This window comes from Otolemur garnettii, unplaced genomic scaffold (assembly GCF_000181295.1).
Source record: "Otolemur garnettii isolate 467f Iridium unplaced genomic scaffold, OtoGar3 scaffold00286, whole genome shotgun sequence".
NCBI classification, from domain to species: Eukaryota; Metazoa; Chordata; class Mammalia; order Primates; family Galagidae; genus Otolemur; species Otolemur garnettii.
Window position 1 is genome coordinate 160,194 of NW_003852681.1, and position 18,463 is coordinate 178,656.

General features: G+C 36.7%; 1 protein-coding gene across 13 annotated transcripts in view; it reads left to right on the forward strand.

Annotated features, from left to right (window-relative positions):
• HUWE1 (HECT, UBA and WWE domain containing 1, E3 ubiquitin protein ligase) overlaps positions 1 to 18,463 on the forward strand; it is a 163,653-nt gene that overhangs the window by 63,234 nt on the left and 81,956 nt on the right. For 12 of the 13 annotated variants that reach the window (XR_002771347.1, XM_023508890.1, XM_023508889.1 and 9 more), the window contains 11 exons: positions 364 to 514; positions 647 to 774; positions 1,369 to 1,509; positions 1,699 to 1,804; positions 4,947 to 5,093; positions 5,616 to 5,717; positions 6,374 to 6,454; positions 15,754 to 15,860; positions 16,117 to 16,294; positions 17,096 to 17,187; positions 17,945 to 18,156. Coding sequence is in view for 12 of the 13 variants with exons in the window: in XM_023508890.1 (XP_023364658.1) it covers positions 364 to 514; positions 647 to 774; positions 1,369 to 1,509; positions 1,699 to 1,804; positions 4,947 to 5,093; positions 5,616 to 5,717; positions 6,374 to 6,454; positions 15,754 to 15,860; positions 16,117 to 16,294; positions 17,096 to 17,187; positions 17,945 to 18,156 (1,445 nt within the window). In the remaining variant the exon portion in view is untranslated. Of the gene's footprint in view, positions 1 to 363; positions 515 to 646; positions 775 to 1,368; positions 1,510 to 1,698; positions 1,805 to 4,946; positions 5,094 to 5,615; positions 5,718 to 6,373; positions 6,455 to 14,710; positions 14,726 to 15,753; positions 15,861 to 16,116; positions 16,295 to 17,095; positions 17,188 to 17,944; positions 18,157 to 18,463 lie in introns of those variants that run through there. The other variant, XM_023508896.1, reaches the window with a different exon arrangement.

Genomic DNA, 18,463 nt, shown 5'->3' on the forward strand with positions numbered 1-18,463 from the left:
CAGTGCCATCATCATAGCTCACTGCAACCTCAAACTCCTGGGCTTAAGCCATCCTCCTGCCTCAGCTTCTGAAGTAGCTGGGACTATAGGAAATGTGCCACCACACCCAACTTACTTGTTTATTTTTTTGGTAGGGACGGGGGTCACTCTCTTTCAGGCTAGTCTCCAACTCCAGGCTTCAAGCATTCCTCCCACTTAACAAATGCTGGATTTTCATTGTTGCTCTCAACAGACCTCTACCTCCTTAAGCAATTATCAGTAGAGTGACTTAAATTTTACACTTTGTGATATTAGTGACTTGAATTTCATTCAGCCATCTACTTCTTATTTGACACATTCTGTGTTTGCTTGCTCTTCTTACAGGAGATTAAAGCTGCTTCTTTACGAACATTAACATCAATTGTCCACTTGGAGAGAACTCCCAAACTCAGCAGTATTATTGACTGTACTGGAACAGCCTCCTACCATGGATTTTTGCCTGTACTTGTGCGGAACTGTATCCAGGCCATGATTGGTGAGTTTTTATGATGATTATTCTAAATTTAAAAAGAACACCTTCTGCCTTTGCTCTGTCTTTAACATCCTACCAACTTAACACCAAATTCTGAGCTTGCTCTTTCTCTCCCTCTCCCCACCCTCCTTGTAGATCCTTCCATGGATCCATACCCTCACCAGTTTGCCACTGCTCTCTTCTCTTTTTTATACCATCTGGCCAGCTATGATGCTGGTGGCGAAGCCTTGGTCTCCTGTGGAATGATGGAAGCCTTATTGAAGGTGCTGTAATTTTTATTTTAAAAAATAAAGTTGTGGAAAAATCAACTAAGAGTATACAGTTGCAAGTTTGGGATATTTCATGGTGAGAGCAGATAACAGGAAAGGTTACATAGAAAGTTATGCTATAATTTTTCTAGTTTGGTCTTCTGATTATCCCATTGACAGCTTTTAAGAGCAGCTTCTTCCATTCTTCAGAATTTTTTATAGTGTAGCATGATCAGGAGGCCTTTGGTACTAGTCAAGACATTGTCACGTGTTATGACCTTAGGCATGACCCTGAGGAAAACGTATGTAAAGGTACTTTGTAAATTGTGCTGTGGTAGTGATAGCTTTTACTGTGTGCTAGGCACTTTTCGCCAGTTATTTACTTCCTGTATAGTTTATTTAATCCTGTGACATAATTGGTGTCCTCATTACCTCACAAATCACAGAACTATCATTTGCTGAGCACCAAAATTAAATACCACTTAATCCCCCCACCTCCCTGAAACCCCATACTACATATTTACAAAAGAATACAATTTTTACAAATTTGTGTCTTTTCAGTTCATTGGTTTTTGTTTGTTTGTTTCTGTCTTATTCTCTCTATGGTAGGTCATAAAGTTTCTTGGCGATGAACAGGACCAGATAACATTTGTCACCAGAGCTGTCAGAGTGGTTGACCTCATCACTAATCTGGACATGGCAGCTTTTCAGTCCCATAGTGGACTTTCTATCTTCATTTATAGACTTGAGGTATTATTATACAAGAAACATTTTTCATGGAATTTATACCCAGTCAGAGCTGAGCCTAAAACCTATCTTGATATCCCAGAAGAGTGATCTTTTCCCTCTTCTCTCTCTATAAATCATCTGTTTCTGCTTGGAGTGTTCTAATCATTGAAATACATAGATTTTTCCTTATTACTTTTTCCTTGATTGCAGCATGAAGTAGATTTGTGTCGAAAAGAATGTCCATTCGTGATCAAGCCAAAGATTCAGAGACCTACTACTACGCAAGAAGGAGAAGAAATGGAAACTGACATGGATGGTAATTAGTAGTACCAAAAATAGTATTTTTGTGCTTGAGATTTTCCTGTCATTTCACCAAAATTTTCATTCTTCCTTATAAATTTTAAAGTACACATCTCACTTGGAAAAAAAAAACACATAGCAACAAAAATTTTTTTTTCCACACAAATAGTTGTTTTTCACAAGATCAAAAAAAGAAGGTACAGGTTGTTTGGAATAAAGACAGAAGGTGAAACAGATGGTAGAGCTGCAGTCAACCCCTATAGTCACCCTGTGATGTTAGTCTGTTTTATTTTATCACTTACTTCATGTTTTCTTATGTGTTGATTCATGATCTGATTCCCTTCCATGGGGTCAGGATGCTGGTTTTTTCTCCTCCTGCAGTGCCTGATACTTCTTAGGTGTGTAAGACGTGTTTGGTAGAGATACAGAGACTCTTAAAATGGGCCCTTTAAAAACTTTATCTAGCTATTTTGAGATGATAAAGGAGAGGTGAAAAGATTGTTGGGTAGGGAACAACTTTTAAATCCTAAAGTTAGAAAGATAGAAGACAAATAATCTTCAGGTGTCCTATGTCTTTCTTTTTTTAAACCTTTACCTACCTCCAATCTCTGCCTATCATAGTTCATAATAATGGATTGGGGGAGGACTGTTTCCTGAAATAGACTTCTTAAAATTTAAATTAATTTTGTCTCTATGACCCAGGTTGTTACATGCATCTGTTATGCTTCTAATACAAATATTAGAATTTATAATGATTTTTTATTCTTTACACTAAATGTCCATATGTTGCTTTTCCTTTTCTTTTTTCTGAGCAATTATCTATGTGTGTCCATCCCTAATAGCCCTTTTGCCCAATTTCTGTTTTTAGTCTGTTTGGGACAAGCTGGCATTTGAGTTCATAGGTAAGATCCAGAGTGTTACATAAAATGTGACATCTAACTTGTGTATTATAGGTGACTATTTAAAGGCTCACTGTTCATTATAGATTAATGTTTGTCAAACCTAACTAAGCAGAAGATTGAGAGTGCTTGATAAAGCCTTAAGCCCTCCACCACCCCCTACAATGCTTGATATAGTAAGATTGCACCTAGAGATGTTGAAATCCAGGTGATTTTGATGTAGGCTTAGAGAAATGTATATATGCAGTGAAAAAGCAAGTCACAAAACCAAGATTTCATGTTTCCCATATGTTGTATGTTTGTGTACATATAAAAAAATTAGAAGAAAGTACGTCAAAGTGTAAACAATTGTTTATCACTAATAGGGCTTTGGTATATTTTATAAACTATAAGAAATGATTCTCTTATATTCAATTAATTAAAATTATTTGATTAAATGTATAAATTCAAAATGAATGGCTCACTTGCCCACCATAATTTGGTGGGGTTTTTAACAGGTGTTTTAGTACATATTCTGGTACATGTTATACAAGGTCTGACAATTAAGTCCATGAAAAAATTGTAAGACAAAGCACCACGTACCTCACTGCTGAATATCACTATGGTCATCTTCAAAATACTCCGCCTAGGAAGCTGTGCACCAATACCAACACCTAGCCCATCCCTTCAAAGAGGTTTTGGAACTCTTTTTCTGGAATGGCCATCAGAGCTGTTTTCATACTACTCTGGGTATCCTGAATATCATCAAAATGTCTTCCTTTCAATGTTTCCTTTATCTTCAGTTAAAGAAAAATGTCATTAGCCACCAGACCAGGTGAGCAGCGAGGTGTTTTAATACAGTTGAACATTTTGTTTACTGGATAAAACCTCTCTCATAGGCAGTGCCATGTGAGCTGGTACATTGTCCTGATGCAGATGCCATGAGTTGGCAAAAAGATTAGGTCCTTTTGGTCTTTTGTCACACAGCCTTTCAGCTGGTACAGATTCATAATGAAAATCCTTTTGATATCAAAAAAGGTTAGCAACATCATTTTGACTCTTGATTTGGATTGACAGATCTTTGTTGGTTGTGAAGAATTGGCTGATTTCCATTGTGCACTTTGACGCTTTGTTACAGGGTCATATCAGTATATCCATGTTTCATCAGCAGTGATAACCCAGCCCAAAACATCGTCTTGCCTCTCAAAAAGGTCTTGGCAAACTTCGACTCTCCTTTGCTTTTGTTAATTGGTGAGATCTTTCAGGACCATTTCTGCACACACCTTTCTCATGCCAAGACTTTCAGCTAAGATTTTCTTAACTGTTTGTCTACTGACATTTTACTTGGTCTGCTGTGCTTCTCACCATCAGCCAATGATTTTGATGCACAGTTCAATCAGTTTTTGTAATGTTTTCATCAATTTTGCTCATTACTGGCCACCCTATCCTCTCTTCATCAATAATGCTTTCTCTCCATTTGTCCACTGCTGTTTTCTTCATGGCATTATCTCCATAAACTTGGACTAATATGTCTCTGATTTTACTTACACTCTTGCCGAGTTTAACAAGAAATTTAATGTTTGTTCATTGTTCCAATTCAAGCTCTGGCATTCTCAGGATGGTACACAAGAATGTACGACAATAGTAATGAACTCCACTCAATAAGACATCACCACGTGTCAGCAGAAACACAGCTGTGAGACACTGACACACTAAGGTTATAAAACCATACCAGGTTGTTTGTACAGTGCTAACAACATGAACACACAGTGGCAAGATCATGAACTTTGTTGTCAGACTTTGTATAGTGTTTAAGAACAGGAAAATGAGATCATAAACATTATGTTGAACTTCCATTGTTCATTCAGTGCTTCTTGGGCATCCTTTCAGATCAGTATATCAAATATTAATATTTTAATGCTTTTTATGTATATTGTTAGTTACCCTCCTTAAAAGCTTTACCTGCCTACACGTATTACCAACCAGTAGTATGTGAAATTGCACATTTTACTGTTCGTTCTCTCCCCCCACCAATTTGATGGGTAAGAAATATTGAAGAGCTTCTTTTGTAAGATTGTTTTTAATTTGCATGTCTTTGTTAACAAGTGATGTTAAAAACCTTTCTGTTTGTGGGCAACTTACATTTTTCTTTTGGGGTCCAATAACCTGATTTTCTTTTAATTTTGATATTTGTCTCACCTTAGTGGAAGGAATTTTCTCAAAATCTTTTGATGGTAGCATTTGTTCTAATAAATTTCTTTTATCATAATTTGTCTTTAGTTGCAGATGTGACTATGGAAAGCAGTCCAGGATCATCCATCTCCATGGAACACCGACTGGATGTTGAATTAAGGACAGCAAGTTCTAGCAGCAACACTAGTATCTCCTCTGGCCCTGGCTCTGGCCCCATTCCTGGTCCCCGTCCTGGTGTGTGCACACATAGAGTTATTCTTGGTTACTGAATTATTAAACTAGTGAAGATGAGGGCTTTTGGTAGAACTTACATGGTATATTGAGACGCTACCTTCCTGTGACTGTCTATGTTACTTTACCATTCTGGTGTTCAGTGTTCTTATATTAGCATATGTTTCATAGCATTTTATAGTTTTCCAAAAATTTTGTACGTTGACATTTTAAATAAGTGTGTTGGAGGACAGATAACATCCAGAATGAGAACTGAGTGAGATTCAGATAACTGAACCTTTTTACTTTGTAATTTTTCTTTTCTATTTTGGGCTTTTAATTTTAGTATTTGTCTTATGTTATCCTTAGTAACTTTTTTTCCAATTAAAGCTTATTCAAGTCGTCCCAGCATTAGGGACCTCACTTTGCATGTGTGCTAGTTCTGCAGTAGTGTGTATGGGTTTCTTAAAATTTTGTTTCACGTACCTGCTCATGGTGGCTTAATGGTGAAATTAATATAATTCTCTTGTCTTTCTCCCTCACAAGGAGTCCAGTGTATTCCACAACGTGCAGCCCTTCTCAAATCCATGTTAAATTTCCTCAAGAAGGCCATTCAGGACCCTGCTTTCTCAGATGGAATACGGCATGGTATTTGATTCTATATACTTTTTTAGAAGGATGTTGGCTTTCCCAAAGACTGGTCCTTTTCATACTTTTCCTCATACCCATTCTTTACAGGGCAGGCTTAGGAAAACGCTATGCCATTTTGAATAGCTTTGAGTTGTTTGGTGTTGTTTTTCCTAGACCCCAGGGTGGTTTAGCTGTTTTTATAGTGATTCCTCCATTTTTCCTTTTTCATCTTTTTATTTTATTCTCCTCACCCTTTTCTATAACTCTATGTTCTTTTTCTTCTTCCTTTTTAAATTTTTTTTCCTTTTTTTTTTTTTTTATTAAGGACAGTCTCACTCTTGCCATGGTGCCAGCCTAGCTCATAGCAACTTCAAGCTCCTGTTTTCAAATAATCCTCCTGCCTCAGCCTCCTGAGTGTTTGGGATTATAGGCGTCCACTGCAATGCCCAGCTAATTTTTGTTCTTTTTTTGGTCCACTTTTAGAAAACTTAATACATGGGAAGAGAATATCAAAATATAAGGAGGAGACAAGTGGTACACAATATTGACCCTATTAGATTGGATTCGTGTACCACAGTGTGGTGTTGTATATGTAATATATTGTTTCGTTATCTCCATGTCTCGTACTACTATAAGACTGATCGTGTTCTCCTTAATGTCCACTTTTTTGTTAGTGATGGATGGTTCTCTGCCTACCTCCCTGAAACACATCATCAGCAATGCAGAATACTATGGCCCATCATTATTCCTCTTAGGTATGTAGAGTTGATAATTGGTTATACCAAGATGGCATAACCTGGCAGAGGTCTGTATACAGGAATTTTGTGTCTACATTTGTCCACTGTGCAATTATGTATCTTCTTGGTGACAAAATAAAGGTCAGATTTTTGTTTTAAATAAATAGCCATTTGTTTAATGTCAAATATTCCTTCTATAAGTAGTGTATTGTGAGTCATTTTAATTATGTATTACACATTTTGATTATTTGTGCTATAATTATGCTTCAAGTTTGATTTTTTTTAAAAACAAAACAAAGCATGGCGTTATTATTAGTCTCTAACATTTGGAAATCCAGTGGGAATGGTTTTCATTCTCAGAGTTGAATGTTGTATTTGTAAACTATAATGTAGAGAATTGTTTTTCAGTATAGAAAATACAGTTTTGGAGGCTATGAATATTTTGTAGTATTTGCGGAAATGTCTTTGCATTTTGACATTGGCATTGCTTTGAGTATTGCCATTACTAAAACTTTATTTTTATTAAGAGGCATTTATTGAGTACCATAACATTTGGGACAATGTGCTAAATACATGGGTTTCTAGAATTCCTCTTTAAAAAGTCTACAGGAATTTATTGGGAGATATGGAAATAGGGAAAACTTTCTTGTACTAGTAGTAGGCATTTTCTTTTAATAGTTTAGGGTATGAAGGGCATAGTTTTGGTTGCTACAACTTAGATGGCTACTACAATTTAGGTATTACCTTGCCCCTTTGCTAAAGCAATTTAGGGTTTTTGTATATTCATCTTGTGTTCTGTGAAATTCCCTCAAAAGGGATTTGAAAAATTAGTTCATTTACTTTACCTTGAAATGTCAAGTCTGTTATCTGCTAACATAACAACCAGAGTGTTTTGTCCCTTGTTGAGTGCTTCTAAGGCCTGAGTTTTTTTATGTGGTTTGCCAGGAGTTAAGCCATTGTCCGGATAACTTGTATAAAATTATGTCCTTGAACACACTAGTTTATAATTATTTTGTGGATTTCTTGGGATATTCTACATAGTCTTTTACTATGTACATATTTCTTTATGTCCCTTTTTTATCTCAACTGCATTGGCAAAGATTTCACAGTACTGAATAGAAGTGGTGAGAATTGATCTCTTTGCTTTTTTCCTAAACTTAGAGTAAGACGCATTTAATATTTTGTCACTAAGTATGAGGATAGCAGAGGTTTTCCGTTGAAGATTTTGTTCCTTTTTATCAGCCGAAGTTTTCTTTTGTTATAATAACTCCACCATGACCTGGAGAGGCTCGCTTCCAAGATTAGGATTAGAAGGCAAAATCCATGATAGTTTTTGACATGCTTTTATAAAAGATCTATTTCATAGGTGGGGAAGTTTGAGGGGTCAGGGAGAATGATTTTTTTGGTAGAAAGCTCAGAATACAGAGAAACGTTAGTGCATAGGCATTTTTTAATAAAGGAAAAGTTTAAGAGGCAATATGAAGAAACGTACTGATGGGGTTGGAAGAAGGTGAGTCCTATAGTTCAGGCAGTGAGTGACACAGGAAATAAACACTAAATTCGATGTCAGTGGAAGTGTTTGGACTTTTCCCTCCCTATGGTCTTTCTAATTCATTTCAGACATCAGAGTTAGCATAAGAACATCCCAGATTTCTTGTGAATAAACTTGTACTTGAGAAAGACCAAATTTTCAAAGCCAGCCCAAAATAATTAGAGTAGCAATTAGTATTTTAGCTGTGTAACTGATAGTACAGAGCCTTTCACCCCAGGCAGAAGGAGATGGCTGGAATAGGAAATCAAGAGGAACTTAGAATCTCTTGGTTTATTTTTATAAGATAATTAGCTGTTTTGGTTTGTTTTATTTGTTGAACTGTTTTGGGCCTCTTTTCTAGATTATTGACCCACATGCATGATAAGTTACCTTTAAGGCACAAATGTTATCTTGAAATGTCAGTCTGTTATCAGCTAACATAACAACCAGTATTTTGTCTCTCATTGAGGGTTTCTAAGGCTTGAGCTGTTTATGTGGTTTGCCAGGAGTTGTGGCATTGTCTGGATAACTTGTATCAATTGAATCTGTTACAAAATTGAAAATACCTACATTTGCTCATTACACCAAAAATGCTGTTGCAGCCCAGTGTTTCCTTTTGTGGCAAGACTTGATGTAACAGGCTTTCTATCTGTGTCTAAGGTGCCTGGTGTAATAAATTTCCATAGGGACATGGGTCAGGATGTATAGTGTGTTGGAAGGTGGAGTTTATGGTTGGCATATTTATGTCGGGGCAGATGTATAAGGATAAAATAGTCTCAACGAGAGGAGGCCATCATGTATGTGGTATATTTTGGTGGAGGAGTCTGGGAACGACATGGAGTCAATAAAAGGGAAGTTAAGAAGTAGTTCTTGATGGAGTCATGATATCCTGCTATAATGATTCTACACTGAAACCCAGCACATAATGATTCTAACTTCTCTCCTCCCACCTCTAGCCCTGACTCTTGTACACCATTTCAGACTCACCTGTATTCCCTTTAACTTTTCCTAGCTGCCCTTTCTTCTCTCTCACCTCCTATCTCATGTTAACTGTTCATTTCTGCTTATGTTGTTTTTAGCCTAGCTGATGCCAACACTGTCATGGTTATTATTGACTGCTTAACTAAAGTGACAGCTGGTCAATATAAAAATTGAAAACCAACAAGTGAGCAAAACTTACCATTGCTTAAACTGGGGCACATATTAACATTACTAAAGGTTTAACACTTGGAGGATGTTCCGTGTACTGTTATGTTATCTAATCAGAGCTGATGGGGCTGTGGAGTTATGATGAGCAATATAGGGGTAGGCAGTTATGGGCAGTTAAAATGTTGGGGGTGTCGGTATTGATGCTAGGACTATCAGTTGTGCTAAAATCATCATCTAGAATGCATTATTATGCTAAATTGATAGGAGTAACTTAGCTTGCCCCAAAACCTGATGGAGAATTTTATACTTTTGAAAAATCATTACAAAAAGGACAAAAGTTCGATATCCTCTTTCCCACAAGAGTTCCCCAGTAATTTCTTATGGGGACCTGTGGACTGATTTGAGTGCCTCCAACAAGTAGAATCACTACATGTTTGGCTTTGAACTGGAACAGTAGAATCTTAACCCCAGACCAGCTAAAGCCAGAATACTCTAAAATGATACTTTGAGGACTGTGGCACATAGGCTTTCCCATGCTGGTGGTGCCAGTTTATTATGGGGGCCAAAGGCATTGCCATCCCAGATCCTGTAGTGGCCTTTCATTTAACATCTCTAATAAAGTGAATCTAAAACTAGCATCACGTTTAGGAATATTGATACTGGCAGCTAATTTAAGATCTTCGTTTACCTTTGGAGGAACCATTTTATGAATGGGACCAGGCAGGCACTGAGTCGTCCATTTCCTATGAAGAGGGACCTTCAGTTTGCAAACCTTTAAAACCATCATACATGTTAGGAAAGTGTTGGAGACCAGCCCCAAAGTACACCATGAATTCTTTCCCAATGGCCGGCAAATGAGAGGATGAGGGAAAATAAATAGTCAAGACACACAAAGAGAAAGTTTTTTAAAGAGCAGCTGGGTCAGGTGACTGGACTGATGGAACAGTTCCTTCCTCCAGGCTAGCTCTGTTTTTATTGCATACACCATGTTTTAATCATCAATCTAATGAAGCCTAACCCTTATGTCATGGTTCTTGCTGGGCTTGCATTTTCTAACCAAACTATTTCTTTAATTATGTTAATTAGACTGATTTACCTATTATTGCTCTAAGTTATTTATAATCTTAACACAGAGTATGGGAAAGGGAACACAGTCCAGAAGCAGGAAGTCAAAGTAGACCCCAGTTAGGCCACACACATAAATCACAGGAGTGGCAATTAACACTCAAAGAAGCTTTGTGCTCAGACAGACTGATGCTTCTGACCAAGGTGACAGAAGAAAGGAGACATTTTTTCTTCTGTCCAGAGAGAAACTTTCTCTCTTTAACTAGAGGTTTAAACTTTCTGCATTCCCTAACTCCCCCAAACCACTCACTCTCCTTGAGCCTTGCCTATGGAGTTGTACTGGGAGAGGGTCTTCAGCAAAATAGCTTCCTCATCTTAAAGGGGCAGGCTTCCAGGCAGTGCATTTTGCACCAAATTTTGGGTTTCTCTGATCCACTGCTTTCTTATCTCTGTTCCCTTTTGCCCATTATCTGCAATTATTTTCTTAATTCCTAACCTACTTACAAACAAACAATTGAATATGATTTTAAGCTTATTAAATCATTGTTTCTAGCAATGTAAGCACATTAGGATATGACTCTTCCCTTAATTACCCATATGTGCATCTGCAGGAAAGGACTTTGAGATTCTATTTTGAAACTATGGACTCATAGATGGAAACAGCCCTTTTTGTGTCTAGAAAGGAACCAAAGGAAGCACTAGTTATGTTTTATTAAAATGTCCTAAAACTTAAAGGTTGATAATTCACAGCAACTAAGGCAGCAAGCAAAAGAAGGTTCCACTTATGAGACTACTATCCATTTTGTAAGTTTAAGAGGCCAGTATGTTTCCCTTAATCCTGCTGTCTGTGAATAGTAAGACAAATGGAAGCTCCACAGTGATGTCTTGTTTTAAGACTTATGCCCAGACTAAATGAGCAGCACAAAGGTATATGCCCTAAGCAGAGTCAGTGTTATCAGGAAGCCCAAAGTTAATTGACATTTGCTTAGCCCTACAATAATGGTGGCAACATTAGTGTGGCAGGAAGGATAAACCAAGAATAGGCCTGTATAACACAGTCATTGCAAGGGCACAGCAATTTGTGTCAGTAGATTAAGGGTGACCCTAATGGCTAAATAAAATTAATTTGCTGGTGAGAGAAGGGCTTTTCATCTGGTGGTGTGGATTCCAATTGGTGATGCTGCCAATGGCAGGAAAAGACACAGATCAAAATTTGGAAGCTAGAGTTTGCATGGGGTCAGTGGCATGAGCCTAGGGATTGGGAATCTGTATAAATATGAATAGACATAACCTTTATTGAGGTACCCTCTAGTGCTAAAGTGAAGCTGAACTAACTTAATTCCCGTCCTTTATTAGAAACTAGACTTGGCAGCCATCTGTTAAAGAGACTCCCTTTCTGTGGGATTTTTTTCTCAGTAAAAATATGTCCCTCTGCTTTTGTGTTCTACCATGGTACTTTTGAACCAAAGTTACCCTCAAGACAAGTTTAGGCCTTTTGCTATAGTTTGCTGTTTTCTTTGAATTTTAATTTTTTTTTCAAATATTTAATCTAGGCTCAGTGCCTGTGGCTCAAGTGGCTAAGGCGCCAGCCACATACACCTAAGGTGGCAGGTTCGAATCCAGCCCGGGCCTGCCAACAACAATGATGGCTGCAACCAAAAAAAATAGCTGGCTGTTGTGGTGGGCACCTGTGGTCCCAGCTACTTGGAAGGCAGAGGCAGGAGACGCACTTGAGCCCAGGAGTTGGAGGTTGCTATGAGCTGTGATGCTATGGCACTCTACTCAGGGGAACAGCTTAGCTTGAGGCTCTGTCTCAAAAAAAAAAAATAATCTAGCTTTTTTTAAGTGTCAGGTTAATGCGAGGGTACAAACAACTAGATTACATACAATATTTACATATGGTAGGTACAGTCCCTCTTGGAGTAGTGTCTGGAACCCAAAAGGTGTTCCCAGTACCTTAACATTGTGTCCCTTAAGTGAGAACACACAATCCTCTCCCTTCTCCCCTTCCCCAGCAACTTAAATTGAATCTTATGTGGGCAAGCAAATATTAAATGTCTACTGGCTTCATGTTAGTATTGAGTACATTGGATATTTGCTTTTCCATTCTTATGATATTTTACTAAGAATGTGTTTTTATTTGTAGCAGAATGATTCATTAAGGTATTTTTGTACCTTTTTATCTAAAAGGAGAAATTTCGAAATGGTCATATTTCTTGTGGTCTTCAGTGGTTATTTCTCTTATTGTTAAAGTCTTGCATTTAATGTTAATGTTTTAAATTATTTGTTTCTAATTCAGCCTAAAATGTCATGTTTTTTGGATTAAATGCTTATCTGAATTTTTTCTTACTCTTTTTTTTTTTTTTGGCTGGGGCCTGGTTTGAACCCGCCACTTCCAGTTTATGGGGGGGCTGGCTCCCTACAACCTTTGAGCCACAGGCGCCACCCTCTTCTTTTTGGAATGGATATCCTTATATTCTTTTGACTTTTAGACTATAAATATCTTACTGTCTTCTACTAAACTGGACAAAATAACACCTTTAGCCTGCATTTACTCTTTTTACAACATTTTATTTCTTTTTACTTTTCATTTTTAGTAACCTTTGACTTGACCTCACTTGGATTCATTTTCAATTTTATTGAAGTAATCTTTGGGTACTTTTTCAAGTTTTATGCTTTATTTCAGAATTTAGTGGATGGTTCCTCCAGTATATTATAATGTTTCATATTATGGATAGCCTTGTCATCAGACTGGCTCCTATTTTTATCTGAATATATTTTCTGGCTTCTGGAAACATTTTTTTCTGTTTCTTTGATGCCTTTTTAACTTACATGTTCTTTCCTGGAAACTCTATTACATAAGTAATAGGTATTTCATAGTTAACCTTTTTGTCTCTTCTTAACTCGGTTGCTTGATTCCACTCAGCTGATTGCTTTGTGTGTATTCCCTTTATTTTTAATTATTATTCTTGGTCATCTATTAATATTTTTAAAATAGAGGCTAAACTATCCCAGTGCACAGTGGCATTGTAACATAGCATTATTGTTAGATCTACAGATTTAATGTCTTAGTAACCTTTAATATAACACAAATTTTATTTTATGAATATTCAATTTTATTAACTCTGTAGAATTCATGCATTTATATAAATGAAAACCAGTGAATGGATATGTCACAGGACTTTAAGGGGTTAAAATTTTTTAGAAGTTTATATTGTAATTCATCAGGAATCCCACAAGTTCATTGACAATTGTTGGTCCCCAGTAATTGTTATATATCTACCGTTCCACTTTCATTTGGGATAAATGAGAAGTGCTTCATCTTGAACTGAAAATCCTCTGGTTTCTTTTGGTTCTTCACTATCACCGTAAATGAGTTTTATATATGGTTTGTGGAGAATGTGTATGTACTCTCTTTATTAGGTTTTTACATCATAGTTATTTTAGCCTTATAAAATGAGTTGGGTAATCTTAATTGTTTCTAGGAGGTTTAATGACTCTCACATGTAAAATTCTTGGCTTGGTGCCTGTCTGGTACTTGGGTATTTTTACTTTAAAAATTCTTACGATGATCTAGTCTGTTTTATTGCTCTTGAGAGTTGATTTGTATGACAGTTTCTTAAAAAAAACATAGGTTTGACTTGTTAGCATATACTTTGTAGGATAATTTCTGATACTGTGTTGGACCTTGTCCAATATACTGATTTTTCTGTTCTACTCCAATGTTGGAAGACATCTAGCACATTTTTTTGTTGTGGTGGTCTATACAAGCCCTCAACTTGCTTGGCAATTGCATAAAATGAAAATACATATAACAGGAACAGTTATGGCTTCTAGGAAGGATTTTCCAAGTGATCTGAAAAAGAAGATACTTCAGGAATGAGAAAATGATGTGCCTCTCTCATTCCATGATGAGAGGTTAGTGACAATGCTGAGTACATTCTTTGGCCCTCAGACACACAGTTGTTCATTGGTTATAGGAAGAAACAGCTTGTTCAGTTTGAAAAACTGACAGTTATTTTAGAATACACAAATTTTATTGAAGAGTGTACAGAGCTGATCAGTGTTTGTTGATGCTACGAATTTACAAGGAAGGTCCTTCAAAAGGTGGAAAAAAATATTCTTCAGGCTGGTGGAAGTTGCAGTTGTGAACAGCTACATCCTTTACTCATTAGATGAGGAGGAGAGTGGAGAAAAAGCGCAGACACACCTTTCTTACAGGAGAAATCTCATCACTCAGTTTGTGAGCAATATGAGGAACAAATTCAAGGAAGAGGGGGAGACCATCTTCTGACACTAAGGAAAGGCTAAATGGGAAGATGCATTTTATAATGAAAAATGAAAAAAATCAAAGGATTGCATGATTTTCAGTAGAAGAATGAGAAGGTTAGAAGGAGAGAAGCCTTTTTCTACCATGAGAAATGCAAGAAGCAGCCTAGACTTCATCCTAGAGATGGCTTCGAGAAGATTCACATTCAAAAAAAATACAAACAAACAAAAACAGTTTATTTTATGTAACCTAAAATAGATAATAAGATCATCAGGTGAGTTCATATTTGTGTTTTTCTCTGTTAAAACTGTAGGATAATTACAAGTAATCCACCAACCTCTTTCCCAACCAAAATAAATAAAAAGGCTGGAGAGTATGTGGGTGGCAGAAAAATTGGGTTGTAATTAATCTCTATCCATTTAAATCTCCTTTCTCACTGCTAATGTGTATTATTGCCCTTTCTTCATTAGATTTCCCAGAGGCTTATAAGCTTTACATTGTCTTCAGAGGGCTGATTATTGGTTCAAATTGTTCATGCTTTTCGCTTTCAGTTTCATTGAGTTTTCCTATTTCTGTTCATTCTTCCTAGATTGTTTGGTCGCTTTCTAATCAATACTGTATTATTTCCTTTTGTTTCTGGCATGGTCCAGAAATGTTGGTAGTAGTACTGAACATATCTACATATTATATGTATTATAGTGTCAAAAACTAGTTAGATTAATACCCAAGGATTCTTATATCACTTAATAGCAGTTTAAAATTGCAGTATAACTTTTTAAAAGATAATCTGTTTTCATGAGTTAAGTTTGCATTTGCTTTAACCCAGCAAACCCACATCTTAGGTGTTTTTTTCCTATGTAAGCATACAAAAAGGATATATGCTTAGGTTTATCAATTTTAACTAGTAGGAGACTACTTATATACATAGTGGTGAATATATTTAATAGAATAATATTCAGTCATTTGAAATGAATGTGTTGTAGTAATAGTGGGAGTAATTGGGAGTTTATAGGTGTTGACACTTGTGGGGAAAGCAAAATATATTCCAGTATATTCTCATTTATGTAATAATATACCCATAAAAATCTTTAAAGATAGTCATTAAATTCTTAATAGTGATAAATCTCAGATGGAACAATATTAGGATCTTTCATAGTAAGCACAGCTGTTTAAATTGTTATACATGTACATTGAGCATGTTAAATTATTATATAATTGAATATGTATTTTTTAAAGCCTTTGGTGTTTTGCTTTTAATGCCTGTCAGGAAACTGTTTCTCATATTTTCTCATCTTTTCTTAGCTACTGAAGTGGTGACTGTATTTGTATTTCAAGAACCATCACTACTCTCTTCACTCCAGGACAATGGATTGACAGATGTCATGCTGCATGCTTTGCTTATCAAAGATGTGAGTCTTTTCTCTGTAGGGTAATGAATGCTCTTAGCATAACCCTTGCTCCAACGTATGCACAAGGCATACTTCAAAATCAGTCTTATAGCATGAAAATCCCAACTTTTGTCTTCTGTATGCAACAAGAAATCTACTTGGGACCTGGTAGTCAAAACTGTCCTCTAGCTCAGCATGATACCTGCTCCTACCCCAGTTTTCCTAGCATCTGTTGTTTTAGTCTGTAACATTCAGACTTACTTTGCCTTCTCTCTAGGTTCCTGCTACTCGTGAAGTTCTTGGCTCCCTCCCAAATGTATTCAGTGCACTCTGCCTGAATGCCCGGGGTCTTCAATCTTTTGTACAATGTCAGCCTTTTGAACGTCTCTTCAAAGTTCTTTTGTCTCCAGATTACCTCCCAGCCATGCGGAGGAGGAGGAGTTCTGATCCCCTTGGTAGGTACTAGGATTATTTTTTATAATCAGAAATTGGTTCAGTTGGCAAGGAAACCTTTCCTTGCCCTCACATGATTTATCTGCTTTGTGTGCAAAGCTAATGGGATTCATCACCATATAGTCTATTACAGGTAGAAAGGAATATCTCATTTCTTATCTTCTCTACTCATGATATTTTTGTGCTTCTCAGTAGTTAACTGTTGTACAATTATAGTACTAGTTTAAAGAAATAGGTCTTGAGGAGCAATGATAGATTTCCAGGTCTACCATCTAGTCAACAGCAGTGAGAAATATGGAGTCCTAAGGTCTTGATCTTGGCAATCTGGTGTTCTAATATTTGAGTCCCTGAGATAGTCACAAATGAAGAACTTTTCCTTCTCAGTGAACTTGAGACCAGATCATTGAGCAGTTAAAGCAAGGAGGGCTCCAGAAATAATCCGGTTTTCAAAAATAATGTTTTTTTTTTATTTCTAGCCACCACTGTAGTATTCTAGGTCAGCCAAGAGGGTTAATGGTTTATATTTTTCTTTCTTTTCTTTATGCCGTACTAGTTGAGAACTTGACTGTAGAGATTGCCAGGGTAGAGTGCAGCACATGCAATGACTTTAAAGTGTTCACTAGACTGATTCCATCCTTATTCCTCCCTAGTGATTTTGGTAAGGGCAGCAACTTTGAATTCTTTAGAGAAATTATAGCAGTAGCAAATCATAACCACTAGCTCAGTTTTCTTTTTCTACCTTCTGTTGGCACAGAAAAGAACACAACCCCTATTTTCTTCTAACAGCTCTTTTTTGCTTTAAGGGGATACTGCATCAAACCTTGGAAGTGCTGTCGACGAGCTTATGAGACATCAGCCCACTCTCAAAACAGATGCAACAACTGCTATCATTAAGGTAGAAAGAGATAAGGCTGTGACCATGGATATGAGATAGCAGTGAGGGGGGAGTTTTTAGTTTCTAAAAACTAAATAGGTTTCTAAAAACTAATAGTTTCTAAAAACTAATTAGTTTCTAAAAACTAATAGGTTTGGCCTATTGGAGTTCACTTGCATTCTCAGAGTGTTTCCTTAGAAGAGAGCATTATGTCTGCCCCATTTTCTCCATGTCCTTGGGTTTGGTCCTTTGCCAAAAAAAAAAAAAAAGTCATTTTCATTCATTTTAGAAAAAAGAAGTATCTCTGAATTTCAACTTTTCCAGATTCAGAATCATTTTCCTTATAAAAAATTCTCTAATGTAAACCTCTACATATTGATACCACATATGTTACTGACAAATACATTGAAGTCTTACCTTCTGTTTATAAAAGCATACTGGCCTTTCTACTCTTTGTTTCTTGATCCCCACCACATTTATTAGCTCTGCCAGTTTTCTTTTAGGATTATTAAATTTAGTATCTGAGTCTGGTGTTTAGTGAATCAGGACAAGGAGTCAGATCAGTTATACACTTAAACAGCCATTCTGATCCTAAACAAATTGACTTTGCAGAACTTGTGTGTCTTTGTATATTAAAGGAGTTAATGACTCAAGAATGATAGGCACATATATAAAAGTATTTTGGCAAATACATAGCATATAGAAAATGCTTCCAAAATGTTAGGTATCCCTCCATTCCTTAATTATTAGTAAATAATCTTATTTCTGTGCCTTTCAGTTACTTGAAGAAATCTGTAATCTTGGAAGAGACCCTAAATACATCTGTCAGAAGCCATCAATCCAGAAGGCAGATGGCACTGCCACTGCTCCTCCCCCAAGATCGAATCATGCAGCAGAAGAAGCCTCTAGTGAGGATGAGGAGGAGGAGGAAGTACAAGCCATGCAGAGCTTTAATTCTACCCAGCAAAATGAAACTGAGCCTAATCAGCAGTAAGTGTTTATGAGACCAGTTCTCTTGCCTTGTGATCTTGGACATGTTATGTGTACTACCCAAGTCTTGGTGTTTCTTTCATCTATAACAGCGGTTCTCAACCTATGGATCGTGACCCCTTTGGACTGTATTAAAGGGTTGCAGCGTTAGGAAGGTTGAGATCCACTGATCTGTAACAAGTGAGAAAGTTATATAAAAGCATACTAAAGTTCTTTCTGACCTCCAAAGTATATAGTTTTTCTTCCCTTTGACCCTTGTATGTCATTTGTGTGTTGTATTTAATTGTATTGCTTGCCTAAGGAAGTT